At 43.9% G+C, this 17,961-nt stretch overlaps 1 protein-coding gene across 2 annotated transcripts in view; it reads right to left on the bottom strand.

Annotated features, from left to right (window-relative positions):
- Nucleotides 1-17,667, bottom strand: part of LOC107221845 (protein O-mannosyl-transferase TMTC2) — a 168,126-nt gene extending 150,459 nt beyond the window's left edge. For both annotated transcript variants that reach the window (XM_046734379.1, XM_046734381.1), the window contains exon 1: nucleotides 16,797-17,667. In XM_046734379.1, coding sequence (XP_046590335.1) covers nucleotides 16,797-16,882 — 86 coding nt within the window. In that variant the 5' untranslated portion in view covers nucleotides 16,883-17,667. The remainder of the gene's footprint in view (nucleotides 1-16,796) is intronic.
- Between the last annotated feature and the right edge of the window lie 294 nt (nucleotides 17,668-17,961).

Raw genomic sequence — 17,961 nt, 5'->3', positions numbered from 1 at the left:
TGTTTTACTCCTGTCATTCATACAGAATTGGAGAGAGAGAAAGAGAGAGAGAGAGAGAGAGAGAAAAGTAAAGGTTGGAAAGGAGGGAGCTTAAAATTTCAAAGACACTTTAGCCAAGTCCCCCTGCCTCCTTAATGGCGTAAATTAAAGTGACAAAAGAGCGGCGCCGGGGTCTCAAACACGTCTGAAAAGTTATCCAATCCAGCAGTATCACAGCTCCTGTTTCCCAACCCATTTACACAGAGATATGATTCTACCTGTATTTTTCCTTTCACACGGGCTTACGAAAATGGAATAAGGGGAGAGCAGCTCTCTCTCTCTCTCTCTCTCACACACACACACACACTCTTTCTCTCACACTCTCTCCTTCTTGTTGTTTTCTACGGAGCATTTCGTTTCAGTTACGCCGGCCGTAAGTCAGGGCGAAACTTTGGCTGCGCGTGATCGTTTAACACGGCAGAAAACCGACTTATATACACCCGGGTTCACTCCTCGAGTATATAAAGTGGAGTCAAGACGACTTCCGTCCGGAAGTGAGTAACAGTCTTTTGCCCGTCTGCACGCAACCTGCAGGATTTCGCATCCCTTTCAAGTTCGAGATGCGTGCACGTAATTGAGCGCAGCTGATAGATATGCGTGAAAAAAGGCGCCTTTCACCGCTCTTGCGGCTCTGGCTGCGCGGAAATTCCACCTTGCGATGCTTGTTAGCGGAAAAGACATCCCGTCGATGAGTTTTTTTTTTACGAGGATCCGACGGTGCCGTCAAGATCGAAATATCGAATTAACGATGCAGCAAAGACGGGGTTCAACGAATATACAAATGGTTCTAATTACTCGGCGTCGTTTTACGATTGTCTTTTTAATTGGCATAATCCTCACTTCACCCTCCAAGTTAATCGAAAATTGACCAGATAACGGCAAGAGCTTTCTAGAATTATTACGATACTCGCATAATGAGCTGACGCCGAAGGAGTTTGCAGTTTCTATAATCCGATATTCTTCCACTTCCCTTCGTCGACGTTTTTTCGTCGGTAACTTTGAGTCACGCTTCAGCCGCGTTTATATGCTCTGCAGCGTCTCCTTGGTCTCCGCCATCTGTTTATCGCTATCCGCTAAATTCAAACTTTCCAACAATTCAGTGACACCCCAGCAGCAGGAGTGTGCTCCCGGCCCTTGAACGCAACGCCCGTGATAAAACCGAGTTACGATCAATTAAATAATTTTATAGTTATCGGTCCCGATCAGCCGGGGTGCTGGATGAAAATTGCAACGTCCCTTGGAGGGGTTCTGGCGTAATAAAAGGAAACCGACCTTTCTGCGAGAGGTCGATTGAATTGGCATATCAACGATAATTGAACTTTCGTCGAAACGAAAAGGGCTGCTCCTGCACATATATAGAACTCGATCGCGAAGACAATAATCTCGCTAAAATCTTTGTATATATTCACTACCCTGCATATTCAAGCTACCCGAATTTCTACAAAATCGCGAATCGCTTTCGGTAAGCATACATGTATAACATTGAAAAAGAACGATCTCCTTCACCGAATAAAATTAGAGAAGTGCAACCTGGAGGTCTTGGCCATCTTTCATCATCTACGGGAATTTCCGCCATACGCCTCGTCGTCGAGCCCTCGCTTTGTACCCTGGTAAAAAAAGGAACCCGGCACAATAGTGGCAACAATCATTTAGGTCAGAGGCAAGCCCCCGAAAGAAAGTGTCAATATAAAGGACCTCATACATACATACTTACTCACATACACACGTATACATATACATATATACGAGGTCCTTAGCGAGGACAATAGCCCACGCGTTCAGGACTAGCCTCGACTTATTTTTTTGCCCTTGATAACACCCACAGCTGGCAAACGGAGCTTTCGTCCGGCGAGCTTATCGATTTCATATGGCCGTCGGGGGCGGGTAGAAAATAGGTGGGGTGGGGGAAGGGGCGAAAGAGAAAGGGGGCTTCTTTGCTGTAACGCGCGAGTTTACGATAAGCGATGGAGATAGCATTGTTGCAACGTTATGTCTGGTTACGTCGGCTTATGTGTTACGGTTATGCCGTCTTACGTAGCGCGCAGGCCACCTTATTTCAGCTCGTAAACCGGCCCCTCGTTTACAAACGACCACGCGATAGGGTTGAGTGTTAACATAACTTCCACAGTCCGAGCGTAGGAAAATATGCAGCTTCTTTATACATATATACATACTTCATACCGTTAAACTCGGCTCGCTTACTGATTGAACCGCACCGGGTAGAAAAAATAAACGCAGGAAATGGGAAATTAACATTCGGTCTCGTCGAACAGTTCTCCGGTCGTCGTTAGCCTGAGCGAACAGTTTATCTGACAAAGTGGCCGGGATCGCAGATTTGCGGTTAAGGTGTCTACGAGACACAAATCTTTGCGAAATTGACGCTCATACGTGTATGAACTATACATGAATTCCTTTGAAGTGCGGAAGATGAAACCTGAGAGCTGTGCCGCCGACACAATTATTACGCGAATGATGAGAAGATGTATAATCCCCTGAAAGCTCCTCGAATTACGTATCAACTGTACGTGTAACCGCAACGATTATGCATTCAACTATGCGTAGGTGTGTCGTACGAGTTGAGCAGCTTATGTGTCTCATTCAACCCTCTACAGTCCTATGCTGATCCATACGAGTATATTAGCGATTCTCTGTTAATTCGTTCAACGTAATTGGATACGGTTTCACTTCAAATGACACATATTGAGCCAATTATATCTGCGGACTTTAAGCGACGTACAACGATTTATTGTTTATGGTCAGCGGTGTATCATATGTTTACCTGACACGTAACAGTGTGTTTCGAGCAAGTTATGCACTGCAGACATTGGTAATGGAACAATGTCGATCGGTGATTATCGCAAGAAAATTACTCCGCAAGCTCAGGACGTGGAGATCGGGATGAATTTCAATTCCGTAGAGAACCGAATTTCGAATGAATCCGATTCGACTTGCCAAGGATTCCTTTTTTGATGTTAAATGTCCTGACAATTTAGATTCCAGTGACAATTTGACGATTCGAGTTGAACACCCCAAAGTTGTTAAATCGAGGGTACTTGGGCGGGTGAAGAAAAGCAATTATCAAACGTACCGAAGAGAGGGAGTGAAAGAATGAGAAGGAAAAATAATAATTATAATATCAACGGCATGAGAAATGTTATTCATTTTCCGGAATATCTTTTGAAATAATAATTAGAGTTTGGCCCGAATGTCCAAAGTTTTCGCGGGAGGGACTTTCGAGTTTGAAGGGAATTATATTCGCGAAGAAGATTTCTTTCCCCGGACTTTTGGTGCAGAGCGGGTGGCGGCATATCTCTCCTTTGTTTCCTGCATCTGCGTAGTCGGTAGATAAGCTCCTCGCTAAGCCTCGTTCATCGGGGAAAAACCGTTTATTCAAGGATTTCCCGTTTCGCTTCAACGCCTACGGACGCCGGGGCGTCGCGACGACGCGATTCTATACAGCGTCAGCCGCGTTCCCGAGCTTGCAGCGTCTCTCGACCGATCTAGCCAAACCTGAGGAACCGGGCAACGAAACCCTCGGAGCTGTGTTAGGGCCCAAGTTTAACCAAAGTTGACAGTGAATGTGTTTACGCTCCGGATCTATATACATATATATTATACATTATATACTCCTGGCACTAGAAGAGATGGGAAATTAAGGAAGACATCCACCCTTTAAGGAAAGACTCACTCGAGTCGAGTCTTTTACAACACGGGATTAATTTCCGTGCGACCCTGGATTTAGGCGATAAGATTTGTGCCAAGGTATTCTCGATATTTTTTATCGATAATCCGGCTGCTCGTGATTCTAAAATTCTTACATTCTTCGGTTCACCTACGCTGCTAGACTTGAAATAATGACATCGTTGTATAGTTTAAATAAACCTTGGGTGACTTTGAAAAAACTCTTGAATAGCCAGCGATTATGAGTAATTCTTGCCGAATTCACACCTGAGTACGAGCACCTATAGTAACCCCTCTGAATATTCGTTTAACTATTTAAGAGACCAAGTCACGCGATAATTTTCGCAAACTTAATTTACATTCACCCATTCAATCGTTCGCTCACTCGTTACCGGCATAACAAATTATCCGGAATTTTGTGAAAATTCAACCGAGAAGGTGAAATTTTATCTCGCCGACACGGGATCGCGATGTAACGATAACTTTGATCGGTTTAAGGCGTTCGCGTGGTTTAATCAGGAAGAAAGAAAGGGGGAAAAAATGGAGACTTATTATACAACGGTCAAAGGTACACGGCTCTACGTTATATGAAAATATCGTTAACCCAGATCGTTCCAATCTAGGAAAAGAGTGCACTTATCCGTACTTGTACGGGAGTGCACTTTGCTGCAATCTTCAAGAGGTACACGCCGAGGCGAAACGAACGAGAAGAGCTTGAAGGAATACGGAGGAATGAAGAGCGAAACAAGGCTGAGATGAGAAGAGAGAGTCGGGACTGCGCGATTTCTCGTTACGTGTGAAGCTCTTCGACAGATTAAAAACGGAGATAAGTAAGTAGAAGGAAAAAAAAAAAAGAAAGAACAACAACAACAACAGAGTTCGACGAGAAGTAAAAAAAATAACAATATCCTGGAAACTTAGGCGCTGGACTGATTCTGAGCTGCAAAGAAAAACTGTACGATCTTAATAATTTTCTAGTATTAGGATCATACCGACCCAAAAAGGTCTCGTAACTTTTTTTGAATTTTTCTTTAGCCACCGGTGAAATTTGAATCGAATCGTAAACCAATTGCGAAAAACTCCGTTCTTTCAAATCTGAAAAAATTCACACAGAGTCTATGATTTTAAATCAGATTTAAAAGTATCACACGATAATGAGATCTCCATATTTACAATTTTTTCGTAAGTTTTTAGTCTTTCCGTTTGGAGTTTTATTTTTCTATTCCGCAATCTAAACAGATCACAGAGTCATGAAAATAATGTGATCCTGCAATATATTTAGATCGGGGCATATAAAAGATGAAAAAGAAAAAAAACATGAGAAAAAAATAGTAAGTATTGATATGCCATTATCATGTTTCGTTCAAAAATCACATTTTGAATCATAGAAACAGTGTAAATTTTCTAAGATTTTTAAATATGCCGTTTTCGTAACCGGTTTTGCAATTTTGTATAAATTTCACCAATGGCTGGAAAAAAATCTGAAAAAATTCCCGAGACACTTTCGGGTTGGTAAAAACATCATACCAAAAAAGAATCAGAATCAAAGGTGGTAAGGTACACGGGCTGCTAATTTGACGTGGAATGCCCCATACGTAGATGTGTGCAAAGAGTTTTTTTGCACGGATGGTAAATCTGTCTTTTTATTTCTTCGGGGGCGTCTGAAACACGGTTCGAAATAAATTTAGTAAAAAAGAGAAATTTCCCGTCTCAGGTGCGGCTCAACTACCGCAGTACCGAGGCATGAGAACACCCGCTCGGTGGAAACCATTAAATATTTGCCTTTTAGAACGACCGACTAGGTTCCCAAGTGGCGAGCGAATTTAAGTGCCGGAGCTTTGCGTCCGCGGCTAGAAGAGAAGCGCCATGGACGAACGGACACAAAGTGTGGAAATAGGACGGCGGCGGTACGATCGAGTGAGCCTCAAAGACACGAGGGGAGGACGTGGGAAACTCGAGGTTGATCGAGAATTGAGGATTTGAGGGGGAGGCGGAGGCGAAGTGAATTCATTGCCCGAATCCCCGGGAGAATTATGTAAATATTTAGTGGCTTTGCGAGACATGGTTTGAAGCTTCCGAGTGAATTATTTTACGTAATACTGGGTATGCTTTACGCGGGCAGTTCTTTTCTTTTATCCGTGTTCAGTGCGTAAAGTAATTGTTTCCGCGACGGTGCAAGAAATGATCATCGGGGCACAAATAAGTGCATTTTTACGTTCTGGGACTTGAATAAGGATACAAGGGCGATGCCCGACTTTGCTAATCAGCGTAATTAAGACAGAGAAAAATTAATTGGAGAATTTATTCCAAAATTGCAACTAGGCTGTAGGCGTGATTTGACGGAAAATATCAAGGCACGAAATTATACGAATCCAGATGAAATGGCGGTTAAATTATTTTTCATGACCGCAAATGGTGCGTCTACCAAAACTTGGCTCAAGCCTGTGTTTGGTGTCCAAAGTTATGCAACGTATATATAGATATAATACGCGTTAACGACTGAGGGAAAAGTTTTCGGCGATAAAAGTTAACCCGAGAGTCCGCACCCTTCGACTGCCCGTCGTTTAACTTATCCCGACCTTATTATTTTCTGGCTTATCGGACGTATTTCAATTAATTATTCATTACAACTCACCGTTCCGAGTCTTATACGACACGCCAAGTATTACTTGTAGTGAGAAAACCCGAGTGAATTCACCGCGGCCGGTACACAAAATTTGACTTCATACTTTCACGAGCGAGGATCGGCAGTTACGATTAGAATGTGAAAAATTACAGCCTAAAATAATTTTACATATCAGTTAACGATGACTTTGAAGAAGAGATGAGGAGAACAATTATCATTTGTTTCATCGTATAACGAAGTGCGGAAGTTACAGCTAGAAGCTTGCGGGGCAAAATGAGCGAGAGATAAGACGCTGAATTAAAAATGAGAACCAGCGTTTATTTCGGGTTGAACGGTGCTGGATGATCTCGGAGTGATGAAGAGTAATTTGGTGAATTTGTATACACGATCACACGGGTGGGAGAATCGAAATGATAAATGGCCAGAAGCACGAAGGAAGAGAGTAGCGGGAGAGAGAGAGAGAGAGAGTTGCGGGAGGGGGGAGGGGCGGGAGGAGTTATTTCGTAATGGTGTATTTGCGAATCACTCTCGATCATGGCAGCAGCCTGGAGAGATCCAATCAAGTTGATTTGTTTTCCATTAAATAGTAATCGAATCGCGTCCCGCGCAGCCGGCACAGAACCAACTTAATCCAACCTTGCGTGACGTGATCCTGCCGACCGCTAGTAGATACCGCAAAAACGATTATTTCATTACGTTTATCGTCGCGGTCGTCGGAGTAGGAAATTAAACTAATTGACCAAAACCGCTGGTGATCATCCCAGAACAACGAAATGAAAGGACGAACGACACGCCGTCACGCACCGAGACGTCGAGTTGCTTTTTCCTCGTTCTCAGGCCTCTGTCGGTGTCAAAATTTAATTTTTTACAGTGTGACTGCCGGACGCGTGGCTCATACGCAAATTTTTCTGTACAAAACGGATCAACAAATACTTGCGCACATTTTTTTCATCCAAGTTTGCCTCCTAACCGGTTCGAACTTTAATTATATCGATCAGACGCGTGAATAGTTTTGAAGAGAGCAAAGAAAAGCTCGTCGAATCCAATACCCGCGGAATCTGAAATTTGTTCAATACGTAATAAACTAGCGTCGAAACCCGTGCCTGAATAATTTTCTAAAAAAGGTTCATCACTTCGAAAAATTTCATACCCAGATTTCGAAACTTCGAACGATCCAAGATATTTCAGAAATTTCATATACCCACCTACATCTCAGACTTCATTGTGCTTATACACACGGGATTGCCCAAAATCCTGCGAGATTCCAGGGAATTCATCAAAATTCTTCAGGATATGGTACATTATTGGTACATACAAGACACAATAACGTTTCACAGCGACATCGAAAGATTTTGCAAAACTCATAGTGAACATCATTTACAAAGTCTTGTGTAATTTTCACGAGAGTTTGGAAATTCAATCACCAGTAAACTCCGTTATTATTTCTCCTTCTTTCTTTCTTACATATCGACGAAGGGAGATACGAATAACAATTCCACCAGCAAGGCGTCCGTTTCACGTAGGTCGTTTGATGAGTTGAAAAATTGACCCGCCAATTGACAGAGTTTTACTTGACGTCGGGGCTGGCAGCGTGACTAACGACTAAAACGTTTCGTCCGGCACATTATACCGAATAAACGTCTCCTAGACGTCCACGAGCATATTGTATTCAATTGCCGCAATTTCACCGTGACACAATCGTAGTCCAAGTACATATCTGACCCTTCACTCGGAATGACGCAACGGGTGGGAATGCATGAATTTTTTAAACATTGCTCCCCTCGCGACGTAACGAATTCCGTTTTCGATCGTCGACGCTTCGCTTTTTTCGGGATTTTCATTCCCTTCGGGCGGTGATGAGGGACGGGTTTCCAGGCCTCCCGGAGGATGAACATCGTAGGGCACGACGTGTCCCCGGCGCACGGCGACCCCTTAATTGATAATTAAAGAAATTTCCGCTCCCCGCTGTGCCATTTAATGCGGACTGCAGACGTGATAACGTCTCAAGCACGTGAGAAGGATAGAAGACGTTCAACGTTTGCCATTCAAAGTGAAATTTTTCAGGCAAACTTATTAAATCACGCACAGTCGAACGAGTCTTCCAGAAATCGCACCTCCTCCGTTTTATTTCTCAATTTCTTTGCTATCTATACTCGACCATTTCTCGTCGAATACGAATTATTATTACACGTTGCGAATGATTTTGCTTGTATCGTGTTTCCTGTAAGATACATCACGTGACTTTTGCAGTATACGCGGTAATCGGACACTGCGTGATGTAATTTCAGAAGGTTGAGAAGCCGCAGACGGTCACGAGTCACAGACTGTTACTATTCGGCTCCCTTTCGCCTCGATACGAAATGAATACGAAAATTTTTTGGCAAAGATTCACACCCACGGTACAACGGACACCGCATAAACTCGCTCTGCACCGCAGTCCGCAGCCTCTCTCTGGACCACTTTATTCTCCCTATAGAACCTTCCACTTTCCATACAACATCTCCTCTGAATTTCGAACATCCTTATACCACCCTCTCTGCCGCTCTCCCTCGGCCTATGTCTCTCTTTCTCTCTCTTTCATTTATTTATTTATTTGTTTTATCTTTATTTATCGCTCATTTCAGTTCGATTTATTTTTATCTACTTTTATCTCTCTTCTATTGTCAATCCTTGTCAACTCTGGTTTTAATTTTGTTGTTGATTTTATTGTATTTTATACCTGTACACATTTTATGTGTGTACATGTGTGTGTTCTACGTACCGCTCGAGGGGACTTGTCCGAGGGTGAATTGACGCTTCTCTCTCTTTTATACAAAGGACACCTTAAAAATCGACTACTTTATTACGGCAATAAGCGATCGCCCCTCCGATCTCAGGTACAGCCAAGAATTACAATCGAAGTGAAGTAATGTTCAAAATTTAATTTCTCCAATGAGACTGGTTTTTCGAACCTCGATAATTTTTGTCAATTGTATTACGAGCTAATTTCTTAAAAGAATCATTGCATTCATGAGCTTTCGTTAAGCTAAAAATATAAAGATGTATAAATTTCACGAATACTTCCAATTGCACTCCACAACGGGTCGTTTTATTCGGAGGGTTATATTTTATAAGTCACTTAAACACCTTATTTCATTATGTTGGAAGTCTCACAACGTTGAATTGATATTGATTTTAACAAATCGATGGCAACATTGAATCGACTATTGGAAAGAGAAACTTTTCAGTGACTTCTCAGAAAATAATATTTTCGACAAAATGATCTAGCGTAGAGCGAAGTCGAACGAATCTTTGAAATTTTTAACCACTTGGCAGCGATGCAAAATGAAACATCGATATCTAGAATTTTTAGTATCTTCCATTTTAGTATTATCAAATAGATCTTTGTAGCTTAGGAATAAAAATGTCGATTGATACTTACTCAATGTACGACTATCTCGTAACAAAATGAATAAAAAATATCGATTCTTGGCCAGGCAACCTCGTCAAAGGTGACAGCAACGAAATGAAATGACGTTATGTGAATTTTGACGAACCCGTGGATCTTTGAGGGTTGTAACTGAGTCGCGGAGGCCGTTATCTTTTTTATTCCCCATCTTTTTAGCGCTCCTTGTTGTCGTTTCTTTTTTTCATTCCTCCTTCGCTTCGGGAGGCCGTGCATAAACTATGCAAATAAATACGTCCGTGTATTCTTTTCCTAGCCCATTGTAGTCAGCATACCGCAGTAAAATACCGTCCCTTATATATCATATATATAATATCATATGAGTTTTTCATGTACCATATACCATGCCACAATCCGAGCATAAACTCGGGGACGGCCATCTTTTGTGTTTCCAAGCACGCCCTTTTCCCCCCGCGGACAACCACCACCCGAAATCCCCGACGAACCCCATACCTATATGGCCTTTTTCTTTTTAAAACCTCTCTCCTCCCTCATCCCTGTTACCCTTTTTTACGGTGCATACTCCGTCCGTAAGGCATTTTACTTTCAGTATAATTTTCTTTGTTTGTAGTTGTTGTTTTTCCCCTCTTTCTTTACTTTTTCCTATTCCTCCCCGTGATGTGTCTTATGGACAACGCGGTATTTGTTCTAGGGTGAAGGACACGGCGCTCAGCCAAGGATGAAGAACTCTTTCTCGGGGAAATCTTTTTCATGTATTTTATTTGTTACATAGGTGATAGAGTTCCGATTCGAAAACAACCCGTGGGGACTGCCGATTAAAAAGAGAAATCCCCGTCCCTTGGGTCGGGTTTTCATTACTGTATACTTTTATGTGAGACGCAACACAGAGCTGCAGGGACCAACGACGAAGGAAACTTGCGTCCCCAGGAGAGGAAAACTAATAAAACTGACTGACGTCGGGGTATCGAAAACGTCGGAAATGCCAACTATGAGGGTTGCCGTATTTAATCAAGCCTAGGTAAACTGGAAGAGGCCGAAGTACGGACAATAAAAGAGCCGAAAGAATTTTCTTCTTCTCCTCCTTCTGCTTAGGTCCGCCGTTTTCTCCGGCTGGCTATGCGGCAGACGCCTCAAACCTGTCCGCTTCGCAACGCATGCCAAGGTATTTCCAAATTTCATTTACATCATCCGGAATATTACCGAATACAGAGACCTTTGCCAAAACCTTTCACAATTTCCATACGATTACCTCCAACTCCATTTTGCTCTCGGATCGCCTCAGCCTGCCTGCCTGCCTTTTAAAGAAGGGCGTACCTTATACGCGAGGGGGTTGAAATCCGAATTTGGAGGAAGAAAAGGTAGAGGAAAATTCACTCCATTCACGAGCTGAGTACACGGTGAATCCATTAGAACCGGCGGGTATCGGGTATACAATGTTAAAATCTAATATCGCATCTCCGAATCGATGGGAGGGCATGATCAAGGTGTTTGGACTGCGTGGAAAAAGTTGAGAATTTGGTAAACAAGACACGGAACTTGAGATCAAATGAAACCTTATCCATTAATTCAGAAACTCGACATATCTTTATTCATATAGTGGATTCACATAATAGAAATGATCCTTTATTGGACATTTAGTAAAAGAAGAGTGATGCAAAACAAAAAATGTGATCAAACGAACGAATACCACGCAGTCCAGTCAAGGTCAATCAATGTCAAAACTTTTCCGAAGCAGTATCCCTTTTTCACCGAAATTTTATTCAAAGAGTAAATTGAAGGTCCGGGGTGGAAAGGTTCTGTTGCAAAAAATACTCTGAAGTAGAAGAGGTTTTTTCAACAACCGCTAAAGTGATATTTCACGCTTCAGAATCGGAGAAAGCTGAGCAGTAGTCTCACACTCGAATAACCTGATGTATTAAATGACAGACGACATTTAACTGTAAAAAAGGATTGTTAGAACCGTGGACAAATTTTGTTTTCTACCGATTCTACAGAATCTGCATGAGATCATAATATTTGCAATTTGGACTTGATTCACGTGCACATCAATTACACCGATCGATGATGTATGCATGTATCGAGATTTCACCCACTTCTGACTCGTTTAATTAGTAGTAGTAAAGCAAGAAAATTTCTGCCTACAGATCCCAATACCGACATCTTACCGACACGTTAACAGCTTCACAGCTCAGACACAAACCTTTTTTCAGGTAGGTGTTATCCCCCACATTAACTTTTTTAACCGTCGCAAAAAATCCTCCTAATTTTCTTCCTCTTCATCGGGGTGGGGATAACTTCCACCTGAAAAAAGGGTTTGTATCTGAGCTGTGATGCGGTTAAAGAGTCGATCAGATGTCGGTATCGGGATCTGTACGCAGAATTCTCCTTGCTAAACTACACGTTTCCTCATCAACGAGGTAGGTGCAATCACTTCGTCCCATTCTAATTATAGATTCCACTTTGAATATTTCTCGCCGCCTTATTTCAACACTGAATAATTCAGGCTCTTCTAAGTAAGGTCACACAGTCGAGATGCACCGTGTCGGTGAAAAGCTTAATTCATCTACCTTTTGAAGCGATGCTGTATTTCTGCGCTCCGACTTCGCCTCCTGCATAAACATAACAAGCTACTCGAAACGGGAAGGCAAACGCCCTGAACGCTCGGCCATATTCAATATCAGTTAAAACGGGGTAATAAAGGACCAGGGGCGCTAGAAGGGGTCAAAACCGGGGGCGCCATGCCTGGGATTCGGTTAATAATCCAGACTTAATTATGGCCACTATACCAGCGTGTTAGCCACTATAATATACCGCTGCCTCGTGCAAAGGGCCGAGTACGGAGCGATGGCGGAGGAATTGGAGCGCAGCAAAATGCCCATAGCCACAGTGCGATGGTCGATATAGAGATGAAAAATTGCCCATGCATAATGCGTTTCACCATTTCCTGCTGTTCGCGTTTACCAACGTCAATATGCCTGCGTTCTTCTAGTCACAACTCCTGTGAAAGGAGAAAAGAGAAGCTTTCTCGGTCGCGAGTGTCTGTAATAATTACAAATGTCCACACGTGCCGTTGCGCACACGTGGAGATGTACCAACAGTCTGTTACTTCAATCCCTCGAATTTATTGCCCAGCTTTGAGCTACCGTTACTCGGTGGAAAAGGGAGAACCTAATTCCGAAGGATGAAAATAATTCATTGTCTTCTTTTCTCTCCAGCTCTTTCAAAGTTTGCTTCACAGCGTTTTTTTTTCTCTCTCTCTCTCTCTTCTCTCCTCTTCACACGACGGAGGTCAAAGTGATGGAAGATGAAGATGCGATCATCATTCGTCACAGAAACAAACAGAAATCGGTAAGACAAGCAGCATGAGGCTCTAAGTAATGATTCTATAAAAAAAAGTCACTTGACTCTTGGGCGAGAATGGAAATAGTTGACCAGTCATGAATGGTTCATGAACAGGAAGTGACTCGGTCGATTACATATTTCCAAGAAAGTTGCTGATATCGTGGGCAATTTGTCGTTGTTATTCAAGTGCAGGCTGCGTGCGGATGATTAAGAATGGATACTGTAGACGTTAAGCGGTATATTGAACAAATTATTCAACGATCTTTAAGTAATAGAGGGTAAAAGTTCGGGAAGTGATTGCATCCTGAAGGAAAAACCTATGAGGTGTTTGATAAATGTTTCGATCATGTTTGTTTCTCTCTGTGAACATTCAAGTATGCAAATTGAAATCGAGGGTGGCGTAACGAAGGTTTGTAATAAATTTATGTAAAACCGAAAAATGTTGTATGCTCTTCGTGGCGTCGTCTCAATTTGTGCAGAGATAATTTTTCCGTAGTAAGGGGCGAAACGGGATAAAGAATCTGCTGAATAGTCCGGGCGCGACCTTACAGACAAAGGATGAGGATAGTCCGTGATAAGAAGGGTTCTGAACTCGCCATTTCGGAGGAACGGAAGGGGAGGCGTAAGCCGAAGCGAGGGAACGGGGTCCGAATTTATCGCAATTCAAAAACCCCTGAACCCGATATCGCGCGAGCAGTATGGAACAACTCTTTTCACCCCGACGCGGCATCTGCAGGAGCAGGAGGCGAGGGCTGGTAGGATCCTGATCCAATCTCAATATCAATGCCGGTAATCAACAGTTAATTTAATCTATTATTGCACAGTTATACAACACCGAGGTACAAACTAATTCTGTTAGCTCTTAAAAGGGGTATGAGAGATATTCCAAAGCGTAATAATTCATTCTTTATTACACTTTTAATGAGACATTTCCGAATACAGATATTTCAATGCCCACTTTTACTCACAGCTCCCCTCCGCTATTATTAACAAACTTTTTCTTACTCCTCGACATGACCTTAATTGATATCAATTTTTCTTTCGCTCTTATTCTTTTTTCTTCGCACTCACTTTCCCAGATTAATCAACTCCGACAAATATACCGTTTGTACGAAGTTATCGTTACAATCGTTACAACCATTCAGTCTCCTTGATCTCGGTCCGGAGGTTCGCGTTACGCTCTCAAAATAATCCTACTTTTTCCACGCTCAGTGTTGTCATGACATACGCCTAATAGCCCCATTAATTAGTAACAATTACCAACGAATGCTTTTGCCTGGGGACGACTAATTCTAAAGTCGTAAACTACGCACGAGACCATGAACAGTTCCTTTTTTCTTATCACCACGCGAAGAACAAGAATTTTTACTTTACCCTGAGTTCCATTGTGCGGAGACAAATTGACGGGTATATTTTTCTCTCGATATCTTTATCGTCGAACGATCGTCGTGACTCGTAGACAGTTATGTTTGTCGTATCGTGTGATAGTAATCGAATGGAATACATAAACAATTACGCCGAGTTTCAGGGTACACATTATCCAATAATTTCGTGTCAGGAGAATTCGATCCTGTGCAGCTATTGAGTGTCGGAATACCGAACTGTTGGATGAGTGTGGAAGGTAAGTTCAGAGGTCACGCGGAAAATTTTCGACCTCTGTATCGAACACACAATACAGGTGCCAGAGAGGAGTTTGAAACAAAAGTTCAAATCACTCCATGGATAACGAATTATTGTATACGGTTGACGTTCTCTATCTATGAACTGCAAAGTTCCAATATTTTAGGTGAATTGAAAAATTAACGACGGAGCCAGGAATCGAACCTCGTATCTAGAGATGCTTTACCGGAGACTTACTCCACTAGACCACCTAGCCGTCCTGACTACAATGTCATTAATTTCTCTAATCACCTGTATCCGAAGTTTGTTTTGGTTTTCGTGTGCCGTGACTTTGTATATATTTGAATTCGTCGCAAGAGGCATATTAGAGACGTTTGTATGTGGCTTGTTTACGTGTGCATATATTAGAGTCTTGTGTCTGTGGCTTGTTTAACATCTTTGTCTATAGCAAATTTCACTACCCGCGTACGTACAAACGATAATTCGACGTTCGAATCAATCACAGTTAAAGAAGTTGACCGGAGGTCTGTAGTTTGCTAGATCAGTTTCTTCCGGCCACGTGCGTCGCGCGTTTTTCTTTTTCCTCGGAAATAAAAATAAAGCTCGCCTCGGGCTTGCACGCACATGTCGCAGCTGGCAGGTTTCGCGATAAGCCCTTTCATCTGAGAAAAACTGCGGGGTGGTTCAAAGTGCGAAAATATATCTCGTTTAGGTTAATTATTCTTAGGGGTTGCGGTATAAACTGGCGAAGAGAAGGAGAGAGTGCAGGGTTGAAAAAAAGAAGGCTTGGCCTTGCCTCAATTTAGCAGGGTCATTCTGGGGAACAAGTTTCCGGGATAAAATTTAACCAAGAGTAAGTTGAGCGAGCAGCCGGGGCCGACGACGACGACGAGGATAAACTGCGCATATAATCTATTCCGTTAGAATGACGTAATACGCAAGGAGGGAGGAGAAAAACCCTCGATGCTTCGCATAAAAAAAAAAAAAAAACTAGCTTAAAAAGTTGCCCGGTTATTCTCCTGCACGAAGCTCCCGTTTTAGACCGTGTCGAGTTATATACGTTGGCGAGAAAATTGCGACGTTAATCCAATCCGACATTCCTCAAATTCTGTAGCCAGATAAATTTCCTCGATCTTGTCTCACCTGACAGAGAATTAAAGTTTCCGCGGTCTCGTTTTCGATGGATTAACGCCAAACGGAGCCGAATGCTTTTTTTCAGAGCCCAGTAAATGAGGCAAAATGGTGATTCTCAGTTTCGAAAACCAGCTTATAGCGAGACGGAAACAGAAGCCAACTCGGTCCGTGTGTGATAAAAGAATTTCGGAGGAATGGATGTTGGTTCGGTCGATGGTACGAAAGAAAAAGAAGGTAAGCGGCGGTGTGCGCTGAAAGTATTCTGCGGGGGTTAAATCGAGCGTGACGAAGTCAGGCAGGGCTGAGCGAAAAACGAGGTTGCGGGGAACAACAAGACACAAGCGCAACAGTCAGTTGTTTTTCGAAAATCCGGAAATAGAGTGAAGAAATAGAAGGGAGGAAGAGAAGAGGTCCCGAAACGAAAGCCGGCGATATTCCAGCCGAAGGAACAGCATGAATCTGAGAATGAAGCTTTCAGCGTAGGGTATCGTTTTTTCCATCAAAACAGCGACGCCCGTGCGTTAAGCCCCCGGCGAGGGTGTTTTGTTTCCCCGTTTTTCCCCGATTTCCCTCTTTCTTGTACGCTCCTCCCCTTTTTTTTTTTTATTATTCCTCTCCTCTTTCGTTGCAAGCAGAGCTTTCGACCCCTACGCACACAGGGGATATTATTTCCGCGTTACAGATATTTGAACGTGAAATCCTTTCCCGTACAAAATGACAAAAAAAAAAAAAAAAACGCAATATGCAGAATCCAACCCATCACAGATGGAATAAGCTCGGAAAAATGTAGCAAATGCTTCGCGTGAGTGGGAGAAGAAGATGAAACTAGATCGCGGATGCGTGTTTACCTTCTCTCGAGAAGAGGCGAGGGGAGGAGGGCGAACAGGTGGCTCGGGCACTTTGAGGCGACGCGGTGCGTAGATCAAAGTCAAGGAAGGTTCGACTCACCGATCGTCGTAAACGAATCCGGCATCGAGGGTGTTGCGGTAAAGGGCTGCGGCGGCGAGGGCGCAGGCAAAGCCTAGGACATCCATGTCACATCGCGGCGGCCGCCACCCATCCGGTTTCCGGTCCTGCTGGTGTGTATTTTCCCCGTGACGCCGGGCGGCAACGGCAGCGGAATTTCCGGGGGCCGAGCACCGCCGTTTTTGCTGCGATCGCCTCGCCGACGACGTTTGGGACGCCGACGACGGGGGCGAGGAAGGGGCCGCCTCCGCGGGGGCGGAAAACCGGAGCAACGTCGCCTTCCTCGACGCCGGGGGGGCGGTGGGCTGCGGCCGGTGCCCGCGGGACGTCTTCACGATGTCCCACCCGGGGTGGATGAAGAAGAAGTGGAGGAGGGACGATATTCCTTGTAGAGACTCCGTTATGACGGCTTTTACGATGACCGACGAGCAGTGCAGGCAGTACCGTCACATTCACCCCTCGAAGCATATGTCAGCGGACGCCGATGGAGCCGAATTGGGCGGTTTCGGTATCGTTTTCGTTTCTCGGCTTTCGAAAGCACGGAAACCGCGACACTTCACTTCACAATTACCGAGAAAACTGAACAGCTGCAAGAATAGCGAATAAAATAAGCGAGCTACGGTAATCCTCCCGACGCGACGAACCGCACCGCCGAACGGCTGACTTGCAACGTTCAACGTTCCTCTATACTATCGTACTACTCTCGTACTCCGGCTCGATCAAAGGCCGTCTCTAAGGGCTCTCACCACTGCGCGTTAAGCTCAAGGCTCGGTCTCAGCGTCAGGCGCGATTCGAAGCCGCGACGACGCATCCTCGATATCCGAACGCGGCTGACTGTCGCGCGCTCGTGCCGAGGAGAGCTTTATACGTAGCTGGCATCGATTCCCGAAGCGCGTGCGCCCGACACGCGAACGCTCGACGCCGGTTGGCGAGTTTTAACACGATGCCGGCGCTGTTCTCGTGCCCCGTTGTTGCGGCGATCAGCGGGGGCAGCGACGCCGAAGGAGGACGAATAAGAAGAAGGGCCCACTTCGCGATGCACGTGCGGAGGGGACTGGCTCGTTTGCAGTCCTTGTGAGAGAGGAACCGAAACTTCCGGGTTAGAAATTCTAGTTAGAAATATTGAATTTTGTAAAATTAGAAACGG

Source organism: Neodiprion lecontei, chromosome 3 (assembly GCF_021901455.1).
Source record: "Neodiprion lecontei isolate iyNeoLeco1 chromosome 3, iyNeoLeco1.1, whole genome shotgun sequence".
Taxonomy (NCBI): domain Eukaryota; kingdom Metazoa; phylum Arthropoda; class Insecta; order Hymenoptera; family Diprionidae; genus Neodiprion; species Neodiprion lecontei.
The sequence above is the reverse complement of the archived record's forward strand: the minus strand, read 5'-3'. Positions and strand labels throughout refer to the sequence as shown.